This window comes from Emys orbicularis, chromosome 1, assembly GCF_028017835.1.
Source record: "Emys orbicularis isolate rEmyOrb1 chromosome 1, rEmyOrb1.hap1, whole genome shotgun sequence".
Taxonomy (NCBI): Eukaryota; Metazoa; Chordata; order Testudines; family Emydidae; genus Emys; species Emys orbicularis.
Window position 1 is genome coordinate 33,061,199 of NC_088683.1, and position 24,764 is coordinate 33,085,962.

Below are 24,764 nucleotides of genomic sequence, written 5' to 3' on the forward strand. Positions count from 1 at the left end.
GCAACAAGACCTATGAAGGAAGGCTGAAAGAATTGGGTTTGTTTAGTTTGGAAAAGAGAAGACTGAGAGGGGACATGATAGCAGTTTTTAGGTATCTAAAAGGGTGTCATAAGGAGGTGGGAGAAAACTTGTTCATCTTAGCCTCTAAGGATAGAACAAGAAGCAATGGGCTTAAACTGCAGCAAGGGAGGTTTAGGTTGGACATTAGGAAAAAATTCCTAACTGTCAGGGTGGTTAAACACTGGAATAAACTGCCTAGGGAGGTTGTGGAATCTCCATCTCTGGAGATATTTAAGAGTAGGTTAGATAAATGTCTATCAGGGATGGTCTAGACAATATTTGGTCCTGCCATGAGGGCAGGGGACTGGACTCGATGACCTCTCGAGGTCCCTTCCAGCCCTAGAATCTATGAATCTATGAATAAACATGATGGAGACTGAAAGGGTAGCAAATGACAAAAGATGCACACATTGGGTAACTGATTAAAATTTGGGCCTTACGAAAAAACTTTATTGAAGGTCATACTATCAGTTTTTCTCATATTTAAGCACTCATGCATTGGAAAGGGAGAACCTCTGTGAAGAAGGCCAGCATTACTCATGTTTTGGACTTCCTACAGGTCAGACTTTCCATGTATTTGCTTTCAGATTACAAGAGTGCAGAGTATGTTTTGTTCTTATTCTTTCATTTTAAGAATTCTATAATTGGCAACACTCTCACTGGGCCTTTCAAAGTACAGGATGCAACACTAAACATTTTTGTTTTGGTGGATTACAATTTTAAACCTCTGTTTGAATCTCTGGAGTTGACCTCATTGACCACTTCTACAAAGTTTCTTTTTTAGTGATGGTAACCTCAAATAGTAACCTCACGTTCCGAAGTTATATCAGTATAATCTCAGTATTGTACAGTTCAAATGATAAAATATCCTTGAGGAGAGACCCCTCCCACTCCACAAAATACCATCTTCCACAAATATCAGAATAGATAACATTCCTTCATTTATAACTAAATTTAGCTTCTGACAAGGGAAAAAGATGCACAAATTTGACGTTAAAAGAGTAGTAAGTATGTATATTAAAAAAAGACTAACCAATTCAGAAAGTCAAACTCTGTTTCTTATAATATTCTTATTGTCAAAGCCAATAACGTGTCAGAAGTCTCACTACTGAGGTGGGTAAGTTCACACGTTCCTCAAACTTAAAGCCAGAGGTTCTTTTCCATCTCGTAAGTTCAGAGAGCACTTTACTCAAGTGACAGCAACAGCTTGGGCAGAAAGGTTATATGCATAATACCAAGAAAATTCGGAATGTTATGTGACATTGCTGTCTCCGCACATGCTAATTAAGCAGGATTTGAGTGTACAGTTCCCCAGCAGAGAAGTCATTTGGTAGGAGAATGTCTGTCCCAGTAATATCATGGTAGATTTTTCTAGATGATTCTGAATATAGTTATCTGGTATTCTAATGATTTATTGTCAACAAATCCAACCCATCAATTGATTTTGATGTTATAATTATGTATGATAGCCAGGTTATAACTAATTTGTAGAAAGTTGACTTCATATATTTGGCTAGATTTTTTTTTTTTTTAAATGCCTTGGAAAGTACTCTACTCTTCTGGATTATGATCTTTAATAATTTCTGATAGTTCTTGTCTTGCCTCGGCATAGTGAATTAATTTCAATTTGTGATTTTAATCAGCTTTTCCATTTGTACTTCATTTCTTTTCTAAAGAAAGGTGCATTCAAATTGGTTCATATAACCATGCAAACGTTGAATTACAACTAAATAGAGCTTTTACATTAGATTTGGTACATCTTTTTGCTATCTAGGATGGTACGCTATAACCCTATACATTTATTTAAGCAATTATATAGCTTAGTATTTTCAGATTCTTATTAATTGTACATTTTAGTATGTTAGTAAATGGTGAATGATATTGCTTATTTATTAAATCATGAGCAAAAATGAGTTGTGTCTAGCTGCATTAGGATAGTAACTGGAATTTAATTGAACAAACAAAAGAGGATATAAAATATATAGCTATTAAAACCTTAAATGTTTTGGATATATAAACTTCTTCTCTTATCAAAACATGTTTCACATTTACAGCTAAATGACTTATTAAAGGAACAGAGGGATGGCTGTAGTCAATGAATTAAACAGATTATTTCAGGTCAGCCTGGGAAAATTTTCAAATATGTCTAAGCGAAAGTGACTGGAACTTAAGTTCCTATTTGCTTAAGTTTCTTGACAATGAGACAACAGTCTCTTAGGTTACTTAGGCTGTCCTTCAGACTTTTAAATCTATTAGCTCTCATCCCTTCCATCCTCGTTTTTATTCATAGACTGGAAGAGAGAGAGTGAGATAAGTTTTCCTACTTTTAGAACTCCCAGTCACTTTCTCAGCTATGAATGAATTAGTCTAAATGAGGAAAATATTCTTTCTGTGTGCCAGCAGAAGAGGCTACTGCTGTCAAAAGTTGGTTTAGCACTTCGACAAACTCTGGTTGCAGGTGCTTAGCTAGCGACTTCCACCAGTTCAGTGGTGTGACTTTTTAAAACATCATCGGCAAATATGTACTGCTTGAATGGCTCACCCAGGGCTGGCTCCAGGCACCAGCGGAGCAAGCTGGTGCTTGGGGCGGCCAAGGGGAAGGGGCGGCACGTTCGGCAATTCGGCGGCGGGTCCCTCGGTCCCTCTCGGAGGGAAGGACCTGCTGCCGAAGTGCCGCCAAAGAATGAAGTGGCGCGGTGGAGCTGCCGACGAAGGGCCACCGATTGCGATCGCAGCTTTTTTTTTTTTTTTTCCCCCCCGCCGCTTGGGGCGGCAAAAACCCTGGAGCCGGTCCTGGGCTCACCTCCAGCCCTGAAATGGATTATGAACCATATCATAGCACCGTTGTCGTCTTCAGCAGTTAGGCATCTGCCTGACTGGGTAGAGAATATTGGGAAGAAAACGAGGGTAGAGTAAGTGTTTGCTCCGTGCATTTCTTTCCTGCCCGCAATTTAGCTTTGTTGTAGGGTATTTCTTCAATGTCCCTTAAAGTTCTTTCCATATTTCAACGTCAGCGATGCAGTAGCAATCTTTCTGCAGTTTGTCCAAGGCTGTGGAAATAGGCTGAATATACTGAAACCTATCTTCTACATTTTTTCTTTATTCCAATGGTGACTACTTTGCCTGTGATAGTTCCATCTGTTTTTTTTATTACAATTTTCTTCCAGAAATGCCATCAGAATGGGCCAGATGTTAATAAATAGATCAGAACTGTCACCCGCTAAATTCCATTGTACATCTTGGATGAGAATTACACCTCTACCTCGATATAACGCTGTCAGGAGCCAAAAAATCTTACCGCGTTATATTGAACTTGCTTTAATCTGCTGAAGTGCTCAGCCCTGCCCCCCTGGAGCACTGCTTTACTGCGTTATATCAGAATTTGTGTTCTATCGGGTCGCATTATATCGGGGTAGAGGTGTAGTTTGGATCATCTTACTTTCTTCAGTGAAGTTGAAGCCAAATACTTTCAAAACAACCACTTCGCAATTTCAGTAAGATTTTTCTTTTTCCTGGAGTTTCCTTAAGTCTTCAGCTAAAAGATGCATCTGCACCCATATTTTATAAGTTTCAGGTTCCTTTCATTATCTTCTTTTACGTTTCTTCTCCAGTTTGCTATATTTGTAGCATTGTGTGTGACAAAGCTATGCACTTTGAAGTTTGTAGACATTACAGATAATGGACATTCAGAACCCTTTTATGTCTAAGCTGGATCCTGAAACAAAATGGTGAAAAAAGATGGTTTTTCAGGAATCACTGGGGAGAATGACAAAATTATTCTCTGTCTCCAAATGGAGTCCTCGGATCCCTTTTTAGACATTTTAGAGATGCAGACCATGGAAAGGCTGGTTATACCATTAGGTCTGCTCTTTTCAACTCAATCAAGATTTTGTCTGTCTCCCCCTTTTCATCTCCACCTGTATTCGAGAGTACACAGGATATATCCTATACCAGTGGAAGGACATTCATTTATATTACTGTACTGTAATGGTTCTCGGAGTACCCGGGACTGAGAGTTACCTTGTTACCCCTTGTCTCTAGCAAGAGGGAGTCTGGTCGGTGATGGTTTGGTGTTAGCTCCCTAAAACCACCAGCCTTTCAACCACTCAGGCTCTCTCCTCTGGGCTGTGCCAGCCCTGTCTTTGCCTTGTAGCTAAACAAGAGAGGCATGACACTCCCTGACTCCCATTGAAGTGTTCTCTTGTGATTTCCAGCCACTGACACCTGCTACTCACAGAAATCCCAAATCCTCTTTTCCCAAAGGAGCAGTGTACCTGTTTGCCAGTTTTACCTTAAATCGGTGCTCCTGTATAACACACAGCACTTGTGTTTTATAATAAAACAAGAGTGTTTATTTAAGAAAGTACAGAGGTTCCACTAGAAACAAGAGTGAAACAAATGGTTACAATTAAAAAGCCCACATAAAACACAAACTAGGGCCTATGCTTATTAGTTACATTACTCATTATTCCTTACCTTAGCTAGCTAATAAAATAGGATTCCCCCCTCTCCCAATTTAATCTGTTGCGGAGCTGGCTTGCTTCTCAGGGAAACAGGATCCAATCTTCCACGAAACACTCCTGCTGAACAAGATGTCTCCTCAGTGAACGGATCCAGAGTGTCTTTCTCCACTTTGTGATATACTGACTAAACCAGTCTTTTATGTGTTTGTTCCTAGAAAGGGTGATCCCCTGTCTGTCATAATGTTCCTTTTTACCTCAAGTGGTTTCAATGGTTATAGTTTCTTTGATGGCTTTCCATTTACTTTTTTTCCATGTCGTTGGAACAGTGGATATTCAACAGTACATTACATAATCAGCCAGCCAGGGAGGGGACTACTTCTTCCCACTTGAATGACCCCTCACTGAGATACATGATTCCCTGCTGACTCACTTTCACACTATGATCATAAGGGGATAGTTTTCATCACTCCTTAAATATTACTTGTACACACACCTCATGATTGAGTATTGATAAGTCACAAGCTTGCAGTAGAGAGACCTCCTCATGTTGTACCCTTCCTGGATACATATAATGAAAGTGATGTATTAGGTGATTAGTGAGTTTGTCAGGTCTGAGACAAGATTACTTGTAAAGAACGGTGAATCCTTTGCCTACTGGTGCCAATGGGCTTATGAATCACATGTGCTCACTGTCAAACTCTATGGTGGTATCTGCAGCATGGGAAAGAGTTAGGAACAACAAGGCATCTCACTCTGCCCCTTCTGACATAGAGCAATGTAAGCTGAGCACTTCTGGCAGGAAAGTCTACTTGTCCAGCTCACTAGGCCTTCAATAAGCCAATTCTTAAACCATTATGATTATGTCTTATGGCAAAGACAGGCTTCCTCACAACACCAAGGGATTCCCTCCCAGAGACAGTATCAGCTGCCTCCTAATCCTGTTATTGGCAAATGATTTCAGCACAGAGGAGCAAGGATTCCTTGCCACATATCCTCATAGCCTTCAGTATCAGCTTCTAAAAAGCAATTTTGAAGGTGCAGTCCAGAGTCATGCATCGATTTACATCATCTCTCCAATCCTTCCTTCCTTTGGACTCACTCTCCTCTTTTCCTCCTCCTACAATGCCTAGTTCATTATTACTTTGATCACTGAGTAGTGAATGTTATCTGCATTGGGTACTCTATCCAGTTCTGCACCTGGCCACGTCACCATTGTTCCTTCTTCACAGACCTGCCTCAGAGTCCTGTTGGAAGAAGTGGATTCCCTTCTCGCTAAGGGAAGCCATACAGGTGTTTCTACAGGAACAGTGAGGGAAAGGATTGTGTTTCCACTATTTCCTGATTCTAAAGGAAGACAATGGCTTAGAGCCATCCTTGACTTCCTAAACTTCAACAGGTTTAGGAGAACATTTAAATTCAGGATGCTTATTCTGCAGGACATTATATCTTTCTTATCCCAGGGATACTGGTTTGCAGCTCTCAGTTTACATGATTTCTGCCCTTGTGCCAGTCAAACACATTTGCTTCAAGTATCTGAGGGTTTTTTTTGGCGGGGATGGGGGGGCAAATAAAATACTGTCAGTTCAGCAGCCTTCTTTTCAGTTAACCCATGGCTCCACAAGTCTTAACCTAGTGCCTTGTGATGGTTACTGCACATCTCAGACACCAAGGGATATTTATCTAACCATACCTTTACGATTGGATCCTAAGGTTCAGCTCCCAACAGGACTTCACAGAGCAATCCAATATATGGGTAATCTCTTGCAGTCTCATGTCAGAAATACTTGCTTCAGCCCACACAAAAGGATCATCTTCGTCAGAGAAATCCTGGATTCTTTGTGCCAGTTCCTTTCCTGCAAAAGAGTGGTTTTTTTTCCCGTCCCTCTCCCCCTCCCCCCAAAGTCAGACTCCCTGGCAATTCTCGGGGAACAACTGATACAGACCACACAATTCTTCCTGAAACTACTAAGCCTGATTGCAATAACAACCTACACCTCACCTTATGATTGTCTGAACGTGAGATCCTCGAAGCTCTGGGTCATAGGCAAATACATACTAAATGTACACACCCTTCAAAGAAGACTGACCATCCCTCCAAGTCCGTGAACAGCTTGCTGGTGGAAGAACAAGGATAACATCCTCCAGTGGGGTATCTTTTGCTTCACCTTTCCCCACCATTGCAGTCACAACTGAGGCTTGCACTCCGTGCAGGGGTGCACATGATCATGATCTCCAAATACATGGACTGTGGAACACCTAGCAGTCCAGACTCCATATCTGTGCACTGGAGCTCAGGGCAGTATTGTGGGCCCTCAAAGGGGCCCTGTCTCTGCATCATCATGTAATATAGGTGCTTTCAGACAATACCATGGTCATTTATTACGTCAACAAGCAGGGAGGAGTGTATTCGCACGCCTTAACAGCAGAAGCAAGAAAAGTTGGTTGGTTGTGGTGGTTTTTTTTTTTTTTTTTTTTCCATGTGATTGTATCCAGAACCAAATCTCCCTAGTAGCTCTTCACCTTGCTGGGGAGAACTATGTCTATACAGTGTTTCTCAGTAAGAGGTCTCAGGATCAAGCCAAGTGGTCCTTGATACCAGTGGAGGCCAGCATATTATTTCATAGATGGGGGGCCAGTAATAGACCTCTTTGTGTCTGAGCAAAACACCAAGTGCCATATATACTGCACAAGAGCACACACACAGACCAAAGATCCCACTTGGATGTGTTTCTGCTGGACTAGAGCTAACTTCTTCTATATGCCTTCCCTCCAACTTCTCTGATCCCAGAGTCCTAGGAAGATCAGGTTGGTCAGAGCAAACATTTATGCTATATGCATAACAATATTGTATAGCAAAGTTGTGCTACATCTATATTTAGCCAAGAACTCCTGACCCATGTTCTCCTGGTAGAGCACTGCTTGCTAATTTCCCATAAATGGAAATATACAGAGGTCCTTAAAGAGAGGTGGTTCTTCGAGTGATTGCTCATGTACATTCCAATAGGTGTGTGCATGCACCACGTGCACAATCGCCGGAAAGCTTTTCCCCTAGCGGTACCCGTCGGGTCAGCTATGGAGACCCCTAGAGTGGCGCCTTCATGGCGGTGTATATATGTCCCTGCTGACCCACCGCCTGCTCAGTTCCTTCTTACCGCCCGTGACGGTTGTTGGAATAGCTCAGTCTCTTGCTTCTGCAAGTGCCTTACCTAGTGGTTCCCTTGTTTTTCTGTGTAAATACGCCTATACCCCGATATAACGCGGTCCTTGGGAGCCAAAAAATCTCACCGTGTTATAGGTGAGACCGTGTTATATCGGGGTAGGGAGAGGAACCGCTCCCTGCCCCAGCTCACCTCTGCTTTTCCTCTGTCTCCTCCCCTGAGTGCACTGCCGCCGCTCCGCTTCTCCCTCCCTTCCAGGCTTGCCGCGCCGATCAGCTGTTTGGCCCCGCAAGCCTGGGGGGGGGAAGAAGCGGAGCGGCGGTGGCGCGCTCAGGGGAGGAGGCGGAGATGAGCTGGAGTGGGGAGTGGTTCCTCTGAGCCCCCCGTTACTTGCTGCGGCCCTCCCCGGGCCCCCCCCCCGCCTCCTCCCACGAGTGCACCGCAGCTCTGCTTCTCACCCCTCCCTCCCAGGCTTGCTGCGGCAAGCCTGGGAGGGAGGCGAAGCGGAGCTGAGCGGCATGCTCGTGGGAGGAGGAGGAGGCAGAGCGGAGGTGAGCTGGGGTGGGGAGCGGTTCCTCTGCGTCCCCCCCCTTACTTGCTGCGGCCCCTCTGCCCCAGCTCACCTCCACTCCACCTCTGCCTCCTCCCTCCCAGGCTTGCTGCACCAAACAGTTGATTGGCGCGGCAAGCCTGGGAGGGAGGAGAAGCGGTGCTGCGGTGCGCTCGTGGGAGGAGGCGGAGCGGAGGTGAGCTGGGGCAGGGGGGCCCCAGGGAGGGCCTCAGCAAGTAAGAGGCGTGCGCTTGCGGGAACACGAATTCGGATAGAATGAGGTAAAGCAGCCCCGTCCCCCGGAGCGCTGCTTTACCGCATTATATCTGAATTCGCGTTATATAGGACCACATTATATCGGGGTAGAGGTGTAGTTCAATAGTAGTTAGTTAGTTAGTAGTGTAGATTAGTTTAGCTTACTTCGGGGGGGTTCCCCCCCGCTGTTTACTCCCCGGCGCAGGGTCATGCATCGGTCGCAGGGGTTTAAGGCGTGTGAGAGGTGTGCAAAACCTATGCCAACAAGCAATCTGCATGCCGCCTGTCTCAAGTGCCTCGGGGAGGGCCATCAGTCAGATAAGTGTCCTAATTGTAGGACCTTCAGACCTAGGACTAAAAGAGAGCGTGACTATCGCCTGAAGCTCCTTCTGATGGAGTTGGCCCTTCAGCCACAACTAGAGCTGACACCGGCATCCTCGGTGCAGGATGTCCTGGTACTGAGGAAGCACTCCACCAGGGAGCACTGGCACCGCTCCCTGGCCCGCAAGGCACAGTCCCCAGTGCCACACAAGAAAAAGAAACCAGACCGGCAACATTCCCCTGTAGAGATTCCAGTGAAGTGCGTCCTTCGGCGGGACACCCTCGGTCCGATCCCCAAGAACCGGCGCAGTTGACTCTGGCCCCAGTTGCAGAGCCGTTGTGTCCGGCAAGAATGGACTCTCCTACCCGGAATGATTTGGAGGACGAGCTTGATCTCCCCTCCACTCCGGACACATATGAGGTGGCTCAAGACCTCATTGCCATGACGGCGCAGTACCTGGCCCCGCAGGTGCGGGGCCCGGCTTCGCAAACTCATCGACTGCGTCGTCGTGCCCGGCACCCTGGATGACTCTGACACCCGTCACGGCACCGATGGCAGCACCGCCATTGATTCATCGGGGAAAGTCCATGATGTTATAGCGCTGATCTCTGTCTCCCTGGCACCGTTGGGCTCCGCTCCCCTGTGGTCGGGTATAGAGTACTCGTCAGAGGCAGAATTGTCTGTGTCCCGATGCAGCCACCACTGGTTCTGGTCCCGGCACTGATCCCGGCACCGATCCTGGCACCGTAGGCCAGCGGAACAACCGGCACCGGCCGTCACTTAGCCATGCCAGTGGCAGAGCCCAGTGCAATGGCCTTTTTGGACCTCTTGGACCTACCACCAGGCTCAAAGTCAGGGATCTAGGCTGGTATTGGATGTATCGGGGGCCCCCCTGCCCCTCCATCAGCGAAGTCGATGGCACGCTACACCCCTAGGCCCCCAGGACCCAGTACGGGACACGGCTGTTGAGCAGCCACAGACAATCACAGCCCCTCCTCCACTGACGTTGGTTGCACCTGATCCTCCGGTCGTGGGCAGCTCTGAGGTACTTGGCCCGACCTCTAGAGAACCCGAGGGGCAGGAAGACCCCGTCCTGGGAACCTCCTCCTCCTCACCGGACGAGGCGGTAGCGGGCAGATCCACCACTCTACCACCAATGGACACCAAAGGCCATCAGGACCTGCTTAGGAGGGTGGCAGTTAACTTCAACCTCCAGGCAGAGGAGGTTATGGAGGATTCAGATCCAATGGTGGACATCCTCACTCCCGAGGGTCCTTCTAGAGTGGCCTTGCCCCTCATAAGGACAATTCAGAACACCACGAAGGTGCTCTGGCAAACCCCGGCCTCTATACCACCAACGGTTAAAGGGATCAAGAGACGCTACATTGTGCGCAAAAGGGCTATGAGCACCTTTTTACCCACCCCCAACCGGGGACTTTGGTGGTTGATGCAGCAAACCACAAGGAGCGACAAGGACAACCAGGCCCTGCACCTAAGTCATGTGACGCCAAGAAACTGAATCTCTTTGGCCGTAAAGTCTATTCTACTGGTGGGCTCCAGCTTCGGGTAGCGAATCAGCAGGCAGTACTTAGCCAATATGCTTTTAATTCCTGGAGCTTGTTGGCTAAGTTCCAGGAGTTAATCCCGGCTGACTCAAGCAAGGAGTTTGGTGCGCTCCTTGAGGAGGGTAGAGTAGTATCTCAGACTGCCCCTCAGGCAACCCTGGACGCGGTGGACTCTATGGCTCGAACCATGGCCCCCGCAATAGCAATGAGGCACAGTGCGTGGCTACAGGTTTCGGGTATCCCGCCGGAGGTCCAGAACACTATACAGGACCTCCCCTTTGACTGTGAGTGCCTGTTCACCCAAAATATGGACATGCGCCTGCACAGTCTGAAGGACTCTCGGGTGACTCTTAAGTCTCTGGGGCTACACACCCCAGCGCCTCAAAGAAAGCCCTTTAGACCTCAGCCCCCATCCCACTTCTGTCCGGGGCCTCCTCGGCGAGATCCCCCTAGGAGGAGGAGCAGAAATAATAGAAGGCACCCACCGCAATTCTCCTAGGGCCAAGGCCAGGGTTCAACCAAACAGCCCCCCGGCCCCAAGTCCAACTTTTGAAGATGCGCCCGAGGACAGCCCACCAGTCGCCATCTTGGATCCTTCCCCGCCCCCCTTCCCCCCCCCGTTTGTGAATCGACTCTCCCTCTTCTACAGTGCTTGGTCTCAGATCACGTCAGACCACTGGGTCCTCAGCACGGTGAGGGCGGGATATTCTATCCAATTCTGTTCCCTCCCACCCCCCTTCCCTGTCCCTCTTCAGGGACCCCTCTCATGAGCAACTCCTTTTACAAGAGGTGAAATTGTTCCTAGCTTTAGGGGCAATAGAGGAGGTTCCTCAGGAATTCAGGGGCAAGGGGTTATACTACCGCTATTTCCTCATCCCCAAGGCTAAGGGCGGGCTTCGGCCTATCCTGGACCTACGAGACCTTAACACATTCATAAAAAAGGTGAAGTTTTGCTTGGTTTCTCTGGCCGCCATCATTCCTTCTCTGGATCCGGGAGACTGGTACGCCGCCCTCGACTTGAAGGATGTGTACTTTCACATTGCTATTATCCCAGCCCACAGATGCTTTCTCAGATTCGTGGTCAGTGGCTGGCACTACCAGTTCGGGGTACCCCCATTTGGCCTGTCAACGGCCCCCCGGGTGTTCACCAAGTGTATGGCGGTAGTGGTGGCCTTCCTCCACAGGCGCCAGGTGCAGGTATTCCCATATTTGGATGACTGGCTCATCAAGGCCGAGTCCCAAGCACAGGTAGCAGAGCACGTGTCCCTGGCCCGGGCGACGTTTCACAGGCTGGGTCTTATATTGAATGAGCCCAAGTCCACACTGACCCGCACACAAAAGATAGAGTTCATCAGCACTCTCTTGGACTCCACGAGGGCGTTCCTTCCGGAACTGCGTTTCAAAGCGCTCATGGACATTATCCAGACCCTTCTCTGCTTCCCCACAACCATGGCGAGAAATTGTATGAGACTATTGGGGCACATGGCGGCCTGTACATACGTGGTACAGCATGCCAGGCTGCGCCTGCGGCCCCTCCAGGCATAGTTAGGTCAGGTGTACAGATAGGGCAGGGACCCATTGGACTCAATAGTGACCCTCTTGCCTCGCATTCTCCACTCTCTCCACTGGTGGCTGCAACCACAGCTGGTTTGTGCGGGAGTACCCTTTGCAAAACCCCATCCCAAGCTTTCCCTGGTCACGGACGCCTCAGCGCTCGGTTGGGGGAGTGCATCTGGGCAATACCAGAACCTAGGACCTCTGGTCCCATGCAGAGCTATTGCTGCACATCAACATGAGGGAGTTGAGGGCGGTTTGCCTGGCATGCCAGGCGTTTCAGGCCCATCTTTAGGGCATGTGCGTATCAGTGCTCACGGACAATACTGCAGCCATGTTCTGTATAAACAAACAGGGGTGCTCACTCCTCTCCCCTCTGTCGGGAAGCCCTCGCACTGTGGGACTTCTGTATCGCCCACTCCATACACCTGCAGGCGTCGCACCTTCCGGGGGCGCAGAACGAGCTGGCAGATTGCCTCAGTCGCTCGTTCCACGGACTCGAGTGATCCCTCAGACTGGACATAGCTCACTCGATTTTTCCAGAGGTGGGGCTCTATCCACATGGACCTGTTCGCGACGCGGAGCAACAGGAAGTGCCAGAGATTCTGCTCCTTCCTTAACCACAGCCCAGGCTCCACCGCGGATGCCTTTCACTTATCATGGATGGGTCACCTGCTGTACACGTTCCCTCCATTCCCCCTCATACACAGAGTGCTCCTCAAGATTCATCAGGACAGGGCTTCCTTGATCCTTATAGCGCCAGCGTGGCCTCGCCAGCACTGGTTCGCCATGTTACTGAACCTCTCAGTGGACAGACCAGTAGCGCTCCTTCTCTCTCCGACCCTATTCACACAGGGCCACGGCTGTCTATAGCACCCCAACCTGGAGTCCCTCCACCTCATGGCGTGGAAACTCCGTGGCTGAACTCTCTTGAGCTTCAGTGCTTGCACTCAGTGAGGGAGGTCCTGTTAGGAAGTAGGAAACCCTCCATGTGAGCCACTTACCTGGCTAAGTGGAAGCGTTTCTCCATTTGGTCTCGACAAAGGGGAACTGAGCCAAAATCGGCCCCAATTCCCCTTATTTTGGACTATCTTTTATATCTCAAGCATCAAGGGTTAGGAATATCCCTGAGGGTACACCTTGCGGCCATTTTGGCCTTTCACCCGGGAACGGCGGGTGGGTCAGTGTTTGGTAACCCCATGGTGGGCAGGTTTCTTAAAGGCCTGGACAGACTTTGTCCTCCAAATACGTCGGCCCGTTCCCCCTTGGAACCTCAACCTAGCCCCCCTTTGAGCCCAATGACTACCTGCCCTCTCTCCTACCTTTCCTGGAAGGTGGCTTTTCTGGTGGCTATAATTTCCGCTAGAAGGATAGCCGAACTCGGGGCACTGACCTCCGAACTGCCTTATACGGTATTTTATAAAGACAAGGAGCAGCTACGCTCCCATCCTGAGTTCCTGCCTAAGGTTGTCTCCCAGTTTCGTGTGAACCAGGATATATTCTTACCTGTGTTCTTTCCTAAACCCCATCCCACTAAAGGGAGCGCATGTTCCATTCCTTGGACGTTAGACGTGCCTTATCATTTTACATTGAACGCATAAAGCCATTTTGTAAGTCACCGCAGCTCTTTATTGCTATCGCAGAAAGAATGAGGGGGCTCCCGATCTCATCCCAGCGCATCTCATCATGGATCATGTCCTGCATCAGGACTTGCTATAACCTGGCCAAAGTTCCAGCCCCTCCGATTACAGTGCACTCTACCATAGCACAGGCGGTGTCCGCAGCTTTCCTGGCGCAGGTCCCTATCCAGGACATCTGCAAGGCGGCAACCTGGTCTTCAGTTCACACCTTCACTTCCCACTTCACCATCATCTAGCAGGCGAGGGATGATGCTGGGTTTGGTAGGGCAGTCCTACACTTGGCGATTATGTGAACTCCGACCCCTCTCCCGGGGTAACTGCTTGGAAGTCACCTATTGGAATGCACACGAGCAATCACTCGAAGAAGAAAAAACAGTTACTTACCTCTCGTAACTGTTGTTCTTCAAGATGTGTTGCTCATGTCCATTCCAAATCCCGCCGTCTCCCCACTGTCGGAGTATTCCGGCAAGAAGGAACTGAGCAGGCGGCGGGTCGGCAGGGACATGTATGCACCGCCATGAAGGCACCACTCTAGGGGTCTCCACAGCCGACCCGATGGGTATCACTAGGGGAAAAGCTTTCCGGCGATCGTGCACGTGGTGCACACACACCCACCCCCACCCCTATTGGAATGGACATGAGCAAGACATCTCGAAGAACAACAGTTACGAGAGGTAAGTAACTGTTTTTTACTTACCAATAGCTGTTGTTCTTCAAAAGTTGCTTGGGTGTAGTCCCAATACCTGCCAACCTTCTGTAGAACATTAGGACTGGCAGTTAGGGAGAAGGAACTGAGGCTGGGTCTGTGTATACACACTTCTCTTTATATAGAGTAAGGGGATGACACCTTTGCGTGAAATCTCTCAGGTAACTGTACTGGAGGTGGCTTTTCAAGGCCTTTCCTTTGCTTGACTCTAAAGGTGTCATGTCTCACAATTGTGAATACATAGAGGCAACACACAAACAATAGTTATTGGTAAGTAACCTCTCATTATTTCATTTATTATTATTTATTTATTAGCTCTGGGGCACCATTGTTTTGGGCACTATTATAAACATACACAAATTGACACATTCCTTGCCATGAAGAGTTTACAGTCTAAATTAAGACAAGACCTAAAGACTGAGTACAAGAATAGGATGGAAGGAGGATAGAGGAAGATGGTTAGTATAATAAAAATCATAGTACACAACTTGATGGTTCCAATTTAATTTAAAAAAAAAAAAATCAAAAATTCCCCCTCTAATTATAGACACCCCCCCCCCCCCCGTACTTCCTTAATATCAACTTCATTCTCCATAGAATATGATGATCTTGTCTTGGTATTATTTAATTTTGGTTTTATTGTTTTTCCCCCATTGGGTATAAATTATTCCCAACTCTCCATTTTAACCCACCCATATTGATCCTGCACTGGCAGGCTATCTTCTGTGTTCCTGGGACTTGGTTTTACCTTCATTCTGTTAACTACAGACCAGTGCAAATTTGGTATGGAGCAAAGTATCTTTTAGAGGAGAAAGAAAATCCAGTTTAGGGCTTGACCCTGTTTCCACTGAAGTCAGTAGGGTGATTCCCTTTAACTCCAGTGGGACTGGAATTGGGCCCTTACCCTTTGTCGCTAAAGACTGCAACCCAAAGCGTTTTTTTTAAAAAAAAATTAGAGATTAAAAATGTATCGGAGCAGGAGAATAATCTGTCAGAAAACAATTTATGGCAGATCTAGATCAGCATTATTCAGAAGGGGGACTGGTACTATTTTAGGTTGCTGGCTTACACGTAGTGCAAGATTGACATGTAGTGAACAAAAGATAATCTGTAATGGCTGTTTGATGTGAATGAGTTGATTGCCCTAATTAAGTTTATACAGGTATTGGATAACTATTGCTATTAATTATATTACAGAAGTGCAGAGAACTCCCGATTCTTGTACCTCCAGGTCTGAGTTTTCCTGCTCTCAGCTCCTGAGATGGAGCTGGAGAGTAAGATATAAAATACCCCCCCAAAAACAAACAAACAAAAAAACCAAAAACATTATATCTGTTGGAAGCAAAGGGAGTTCTTTTTTGGGGAGGAGGCAGCGGCGTGAAGTCTGTTGCTAAAAGTGGAAATATTCTGTGTGGGCATTTAGTGACAGCTCATAAATATACTTTATTATGGTGTTTCCTTTTTTAAGGCTTGTATTGGGTGGATAACTTGGGCAACATTAACTGGTTTTAAACAAAGATTTTGTTTGTGGGAATTTTAGTTAAAAAGTGTATCGATATACAACATATTATATTTTTCTTTTGTATATTTGGAGCAGATCTAAGGAAAAAAGGCCCTGGTAGTTTTTTCTCTCCCACCCTATTTTCCTCTCTCTCTTTCCTATATGGGTCCCTATTTGTTTCTCTTTTAATTCTCGTCTCCTGAAGACAGTGTATTTTAGAGTACTTATGATTTAGATTAACTAGGATAGTCAGACCAATACTTCAGTCTGATTTTAATGAAATCTTGCTTTTATCCAATTTTACATCTAAGGATTGTCAAGTGACTTGCTAAAGGTCAAGCAGTAGTAAGTATCACAGCCCACTTTAAGGCCATCCTATTTCCAGCCTCATTGTCCATATTGTCTCCTATCAGCATAGGAGTATTAGGAACTGAGTGCAAGCATTTGATATTTGATTGTCCTAGCTAGTAATTTCAACAGCAATGTAAGACTTCCTAAAACAGATTCATTTAGTGTAAGAATGTTAAAAGAAATTATGAAAATGACTGAGCATTTCTTCTTTTCACAGTATGTGTTTTGTATACACAAGGTATTGGAAGCAAAGAATGGAGAGAGGTAAGGTGTTTTTTTTTTTTTTTTTTTTTTTTTAATTTAAGTGTGGTTGTGTGTCATGGCAAAAAAAAGAAAAAAAGAAAAATCATGATTAGTTCGTTGATTGCTATGCGAAAGAAGTCAAACCCTCAAATGTACAGGAAAAAAATGCCAAAAAATGAGGGTCACTTTATTTTGAACTCTTGTATTTATATATCCTGTATTACATTTAAAAATGGTTAAAACCATTTAAGAAGAAAGGTGTGTGTCCCATACTTCCCTCCACCATAAGTAAAACCAACTTTATTTTTAAAAAATATGGAGCAGGCCAGCCAGGTTTGCAAAGGCCATTTGGGAAGGGGAGTAGGCTGACCAGATAGCAAGTGTGAAAAATTGGGACGGGGGTGAGGGGTAATAGGAGCCTATATAAGAAAAAGCTCCAAATATCAGGACTGTTCCTATAAAATCGGGACATCTGGTCACCCTAAAGGGGGGGAGGAGGAGGAAGTTGGAGGTAGGAGGAGAATAGATCACTACCAATTTTTGTCTCCATTATTAATGGTTTTACTTTTCAGATTTGGCCTACTGGTACTTTACAGTAGTTATATGTTAGAGTTCTTAAGTATGGTGCCTGGGTGCCTCCAGATTCTAAATGCGAAGAAGAACATTTCATTGTTGTATCAGAAGTTGGAATCATCTCAGGTGGTAATGACTGAAATATGTTACTACTTTACAACTGTTCATTGCCCTGCTCTAAATAAGTTAGTGGTCTCAGTTCATTTTCTAGGGGGAGAGATGTCAACATCACTTACGTGTAGTACAGTACACTTGTTGGCACTCTTAGCAAAGAGGCTAGGCATTCAGTGGATGTAGAAATTGGATTCCTGTCTTAACCTCCTAGTCAAAGCAGAGATATGTTGATATAACAGTGAGGGAAAACAACGGTGTTGCTCGTGTTGTATCTGCTCTCCAATTAGAGGACTTCCTTTTGCAGAACTGATAATTCTGTACCTTTCATCACTAAATTCATTAACAGCAATAAGGGGGAATATCTTATCCTATAGATTTAGAAATGTGTTTTTAAATGATTCATTCTGAATCTCAAAATTATAATATTTAAAGCTACAGGCTATTACAGAAAACGAATCTTGGATCCATGCTCTAGTGACCAGATAGGAATTCTCTAAGCTGTTTTGAGCCTATAACTGAAGAACCACTAATGCTGCAATCATTAGTTCCTTTCAAACATCATTGGAAGATGTCAAGTATCAGGGGGTAGCCGTGTTAGTCTGTACCCACAAAAACAACAAGGAGTTCGGTGGCACCTTAGTCTTTAAGGTGCCACTGGACTCCTTGTTATCATTGGAAGAGAATCTCTGTTGTGAAAAGCTGGTGTACCACTTTGTTGAAGCCTCTTTTTTAAAAGAATTGCTTGTTTCATTCTTCTCTGCTAGTTTGTTAAATAAAATATAAATGTTTGGATCAGTTCCCATTAATAGTAGTAACCATTTGTGTTGTCAAAGGCTGTGAACCAAGAGGCTCCCCCTGTTTCAATTGGCTTAGTTTCCTTATGCTAGGTATGGGCCTGTCACCATGAAGGGTCAGTGGGAGGCTGAGCCACTGGCTTTTCAGAGCTGTGCTGTACTCTGCTTTGAAGCCTCTGAGACCCTTTGGGCCTTTGCTGCCTCGTTACTGGTTTACAGTTCTGACTAATACAGTAATCAGCACCATTTCTCCCTCCATCCCCCTGTCCTATGTCTGTAACTTCAACTATTCCTAGACACCAAGTTTCACTACCTCTATGTATCCCTTTCTCTTATTCCAGTACCTTCGTCACCTTACCTCCAGCCACCCATCCAGAGAAACTTACCCTTTTCTTCAAGTGATGTCCCTGTGGATGCTCCCACTCTCACACCTACCTTGTTAGTTTCAGATTTTTTTTTTTTTTACCAAATCTTGAAAAATAATGTATTTAAAGAAAAGCAAACACATGAAACAAAATAAAAGCATGAGTTCTGTAACCTGTATTTTATATCCTTAACATTGTGAACTGGAAACTGAATCAAAAGCTTCTCATCCAAACCAAATACAACTTGCTGTAAACCTAATATTTTTACAGCTAAAAGGAGGATCAGGCTCCTCTTATGGGGAGGGAGTCAAAGCCCCATTGTACAGAAAGGTGAAAGCAATAAGTCTTTTCATTTTTAATGGATGCATCAAAAGAACATAGGGGCAAGAGATAAGTGGATAATGATGGAGCCATATATTTCTAATGGCAGGGCCTCCATGTCTGAAAGTGGATGAAGTTACCAGTGAAATGGGCATTTTGTGTAACTTTGCTTGGTATTCTACATTCAGGAGAGATGGCAGATTCTAAAAGAGACCGTATTACACAAGAGCAAACTATCCTGATGCTAAGGAAAGATTAAAAATAACAAGAGAACCATATGGCTGTATCAGGAGCTCTTTAATAACATGACCATTAAAAGGAATCCTAGACAAAGAACAGATTGATAAGGATGAATATAAAAGAATAGCACAAGCGTTTAGGGATGAAATCAAAAGGCTTTGGCACAAAATGAGTTACACCTAGCAAGGGACGTAAAAGGCAATAACAAGATGTTTTGTAAGTGCAATAGAAGTAAGAGAGGTAAAGTAAAGTTAAGCCTATTACTTAACAGGGAAGGTAGCAAATAATGAATGACACAGCAAAGGCTGAGGTGCGTTAATGCCTTTTTTGCTTCAGGCTTCATTAAAAAGGTTAATTGTGACCAGATGCTTAACACAATATTAACCGCAAGAGGGAGGGGATCTCTGGGCAGAATAGTGAAATAATAGGTTAAAGAATGTTTAGATAAATCAGATATCTTCATGATGGTGGGACCTGGTCAACTTCACTGCAGAATACTTAAGGAACTAGCCAAACGATCTCTGAACCATTAGCTATTATTTTTGTGAAGTCTTGGAGGATCGGTGAGGTCCCAGAAAACTGGAGAAGTGCAAACATATTACCTATGTTCAAAAAGGGGAAAAATGAGCACCCAGGGAATTACAGACCATTCAGTCTAACTTCGATACCTGGAAAGATACTGGAACAAACTATTAAATCATTTTATTCAAACCTAGAAGATAAGGTGATAAGTAAGAGCCAATGTGGATTTGTCAAGAAGAAATCATGCCATAAGTGTATGCTTATAAAATTTGTGGATGGCTCTGTCAAGACTGAATCCCCACTCTGTCACTCCGAGTGCAGAAGTGGGGGGTCGCAAGGATTTTAAAAATTAATACTTGCCACTCCAGGCTTGTATTACACTCCCAAGGTTACAGCTTTTCTCTGACCTTGGTTTGGTAAACGCTTCCACCACCCAAATGCAAAAAAACCCCTTTGAACCCAGGAAGGAGCACTTGGGAATTCCTCCCTGTGGGGTACCCTCAAGCCCTTTCACCCTCTTCCCTCCCCCCCCCCCCGGGGGGGAAGAGCTGAGAAAGCCACAGCTAATTTCCTTTGTTTTCTATCAGCTAATCAAACAACATGCACAAACCTCTTAGGACACCAAAAATCCAATCCTGTTCTTAAAAAAGGTAAATTTTATTAAAACAAAAAAGGAAAAAATACATCTGGAACTTAAGCTTTTTGCTGCATCTTAAAAGAAACAATTACAAAAATCAAGCACCCAAAATAGCTTTCTTGGGGGTTCAGCTTAAAGAAAAGCTTACCAGCAAACAAAAGCATTAGGGGTTAGCACAGAGGAGAGCCACAAGCCTTAAAAATATAAACAGAAATAAACCTGATCGCGTCTAGCTAAACATTCTGATCTGCCTACACATTTGGAGTTCATATAAGTAGTTCTAGGTATGAGCTGATGATTTATAATCATACCTGGCTTAAGCTGCTTATAGCATGGCTGCTCTGTCCCTCCAGCCCAGAGAATAACAGGCAAAGGGAAAGTTTCTTTCCTCATTTTAAAAAGTTCTAGCCTTCCCATTGGCTCTTTTGGTCAGGTGCCCACTTTCCCCCCCCTTTACCTGGGGGACTTTTTAACCCTTTACAGGTAAAGCGAGTAAAGAACATCTACCAAGAGGGATTTTACAGCTAACTGGTTGGCTGGGTGTCCATCAAAGGGAGCTATCCCCCCACTTTATTTATCACAGGCTCCAAGCGGGGAGGGGTTACAAGCACTGTAGAGGACAGGATTAGAATTCAAAATGACTTTGATAATTTAGAGAATTTGGTCTGAAATCAGTAGGATGAAATTCAGTAAAGATAAATGCAAAGTACTATACTTAGGAAGCAAAGGAAGAAAAAAATAAAATGGCGAATAACTGGCTAGGCAGTAGTACTGCAGAAAAATAATCTGTGGATTATAGTGGGTTGTAAATTTGCATGAACCAACAGTGTGATATTGTTGCAAAAAAGTCATGTGTCATTCTGAGATGTACCTACAGGAGTGTTGTACGTAAGACAAAGGATGTAATTGTTTTGCTCTACTCTGCAGTGGTGAGGCCTCAGCTGGAGTACTGTGTCCTGTTTTTGGCACCACACTTTAAAAAAGATGTGGACAAATTGGAGAGAGTCCAGAGAGGAGCAACAAAATAAAAGGTTTAAAAAACATGACCTTAGAGCAGCGGTTCTCAAACTGTGGGTCGAGACCCCAGAGTGAGTTGCAACCCCATTTTAATGGGGTCACCAGGGCTGGCTTAGAGTTGCTGGGGACCGGAGCTGAAGCCCAAGCCCCACCACCCATGCCGAAGCCCAAGGGCTTCAGCCCTGGGCAGCAGGGCTTGGTTACAGGCCCCCTGCCTGGGGCTGAAGCCCTTGGGCTTAGGCTTTGGCTTTGCGGCCCCTCTCTCCCTGCTCCCCCGGGGCGGTGGGTCTCAGGCTTTGGCTTTGGCCCCCCTGCCTGAAGCGGTAGGGCTCAGGCTTCGGTCCCCCCTTCTGGGGTCATGTGGTAATTTTTGTTGTCAGACGGGGGTTGGGGTGCAATGAAGTTTTGAGAACCCCTGCCTTAGAGGAACGGTTGAAAGAACTGGGCATGTTTATTCTAAAAACAAGAAGTCTGGTTGGGGGGTCATGATAAATTTTCAAATATATAGAGATTGTTATAAAGAGGACTGTGATTAGTTTCTTCTTTGAATAATGTCCCTATAGGTGCTCCACTCTGGGTGCACTTGCACCCCAGGCTCCTTTGATCAGAGATTTTGCATATCAGTGTCCATTTGGCCCACATACATGTGTTACTCAGTTTCGTGTTCTATGCTGTTATATCGCACTGTACAAGCAAACTACCCTCAGTTCCTTAACCACTCACCTCAGACGGAACCTTAGCAGATGTCTGCATTGAGTTTTATCTCGACTGTGTCCCTTTAGCTCTTCTAGTAGTTAATTATAGTTGTTCTTAGTAGTAGTTTTAGCTGTAGTAGTTTCTAAAAAGTGTTCGGATTTTTTTTTTTTTTTTTTTTAGTTTCTCCCCTCCTGGGAGTTTTTACTTTACTGGAAAGGCATGCCTGGTTTTCCTGGTTTCAAACATTCATGCCAGGAGGCAAAATCCCTGGTGAGTGACTGGCAATCCCGGTGCATTTGTTGCTTTGGGAATCTCATAGTTCCCCAAAATGCAACTTCTGTCTGGCATTTAAAATCTAGAGCCAGAAAAAACAGGAAGCTCAAACTTCAACTCCTCATGATGGAGAGCTCACTGGTGCCTGGCCTCTGACCCTAGCCAGGGGACCAGCCCCTTTTGGCTGGTCTCTGAATAAGTCTGTTGTCTCCAAACTGCACTCCTCAAGGGTATCTAACAGGAATACCCAAGCTTTCTCTCATAATAGTCCCAAAGACCGTCCCTCAAGTTCTCCAGATAGGGAATCTACCTCAAAAGGAAGTCACTGTCTCTGATGACACCAGCCCCTTCAGCACCCACTGCTCTCCAATCTGGTACTTACGAGACTGCTGGTTCCTCAGGTACTGAGGGCATGATCAAGCCTAAAGACTATGAAGTCCCAGGCTCTGAGAGGTCATTTGGTACTGTCAACGGATCAAGGCAGCAAGAAGAGCACTACCTCTTCTCACTCAGTACCGAAGATGCCCAGTTGGGCTTCATCTGGAGGTCTCCTCTTGGAGTGGTTGAGATTCCTAGTATTGTCAACTCCCTCTGCCATTATCACTTTGGTGCAGGCCATGGATATGGTGCCAACACTGCTCTTGGTACTGCAGGAGTTTCATTTTCCCCTAGACCTGGCTGTGTCCGAGACACCTGACTCATCATTGCTCAGTTCTGATCTGTTCTCTGTGCCTAGGATCTCCAGATTCCCAGAAACCTGTCAGGTACTGATGGTTGTACCTCAAGTTTCTTCTGCTGCTCCATCACTTCACAGTGACTTGGAAAAGGAGGTTTCTCATGAAGATCTTATCTTCGTTTCTCAAATATTTGTCTGAGGCTCTCCACTCCATTCTTATAGAGGCTCTTTTCCATAGGTCTCTGAGGAAGTTGATCTCCATCATGAGAGATGTCTACAACCACCATCTTGCTGGTACAAACACTAATGGATTCCTCCACCCATGCCATATTCGCCACCCCCTTGGCCATGCTGGGAGTTGGGACCCCTAGGTGGCCAGTCATTGGCAATTCTCTAGGGCCTCAAACATCATTTGTCAGAGGTAGACAACTTTAATCACCCTCTCTCCAGGAGACCAGAACCTCAGGAGGAAACCTTTCAGGAACAGGAAACTAGGGCTGATGAAGAGATCTCTCCACTAGCCAGCATCTCTTCTCCATGCCCGGATGAAGTGGTCATGCCACTCCACCATCCCTGGCTGACTATTTTAAACAGTTCTAGGACCTTATCAAGATGGTCGCAGATTCTTTCTAGATCCTTCTTCAGTAGGTTAAAGAATCACATCAGAAGCTGCTTGACATTCTTCATATAGCTTCATCTGCTCACCTTGCCTTTCCTGTTAACTTTTGCTAGGGCCTCATTATCTGGCACACCTGGCCTCAATTCTACCCATGTTCGCGAGAACAGACAAAAAAATATTATGTCCCCTCTAAGGACTCAGAATTTTTATTTTCTCATCCCTATCCTTAGTCCTTGCTGGTCGAGGTGGTTAACGAACATGGAAGGCAGCACCATGCTAACGGAGTTCCCTATGATAAAGATCATAAGCACCTTGACCTGTTGGGTACAAAATCATATTTGTCAGCAACTTTATAATTTAGAATCACCAACTACCAGGCATTAATGGCCAAGTCCAACTATACAAATTATACCAAGCTGAACTCCTTTATTGAACATCTACCATTGGAACACAGAGAGCAATTCCAGGCAATTATTGCAAAGGCCAGCTGATCTCTTCAGACCTCCCTGGCTGCTGCTGCAGCCACTCGTTTGATTTCTATGGTGGTAGTTATGAAGAGGGCCTCCTGGATTCACATCTCAGGATTTCCAAAGGATATCCAGAATACAGTTGAAGACTTTCCTTTTGATGGCACTAAGCTGTTTGCACGGACGATTTTCTGATGCATATTTCCATATAGCAGTCCACACATCCCACAAAAGATTCCTATGTTTTACTGTCGTTCAGGCCCATTTTCAGTTCAGGGTGCTCCCTTTTGGCTTATGGTCTGCCCCAAAGGCCTTTTCAAAGATCATCAGTAGTAGCAGCACAACTCCGCTAAATGGTTGGCTTCTGAAAGGCTGCTTCCTGGACCTAACTTTGCATGCAACTTGTGAGGCCATAGATCTCTTTCTCAAATTGGGCCTACAACTGAATACTTCAAAAATCCACCTTGACCCTTGGGCCCCTATACATACCTTTTGGTGAGCATTATGCAATAACTCATGATTCGGCTGTATTTTCTTCAGTACTGGACTTGACCTCGAAGCCCCCTCCTCCTTAAAGGGAACTTTTGCTTGGTAGTCACCTAGAGTGGAGCACCCATAGGGACACTACTAGAAGAAGAAATGGTTACTTACACCATGCAGTAACTATCGTTCTTCGTAATGTGTCCCCCTGTGGGTGCTCTGCCACTTGCGCTCGTTCTCTGCTATGGAGCTTCGTGGTAGAGAAGGAACTGAAGGCAGTTCACCCACTCAGTGCTATATAACAATACGGACCACGAGACTGAGTAATACGCACATACGGGCAGCATAGATGCTGCTATGAAAAATCTATGACCAAAGGTGCAGGGTGCATCCATAGGGACACATCTCGAAGACTCAGTTACTGCACAGGGGGAGTATACACTTTCTCCCATGTCCATTGAGGATAGGACAAGAAGTCATCTGTTTAGTTGCAGCAAGGGTGATTTAAGTTAGATATTAGGCGAAACTTTATTACTATAAGGATAATAAAACACTGGAAGAGATTACTTAGGGAGGTTGTGCAATCCCTGTCATTGTTTAAC

The 24,764-nt window shown here is 45.5% G+C and overlaps 1 protein-coding gene across 3 annotated transcripts in view; it reads left to right on the plus strand.

The window, feature by feature from the left end:
* CPNE8 (copine 8) overlaps positions 1–24,764 on the plus strand; it is a 250,005-nt gene that overhangs the window by 32,372 nt on the left and 192,869 nt on the right. For all 3 annotated transcript variants that reach the window (XM_065399630.1, XM_065399638.1, XM_065399646.1), the window contains exon 3: positions 16,343–16,389. In XM_065399630.1, the coding sequence (XP_065255702.1) occupies positions 16,343–16,389 (47 nt within the window). The remainder of the gene's footprint in view (positions 1–16,342; positions 16,390–24,764) is intronic.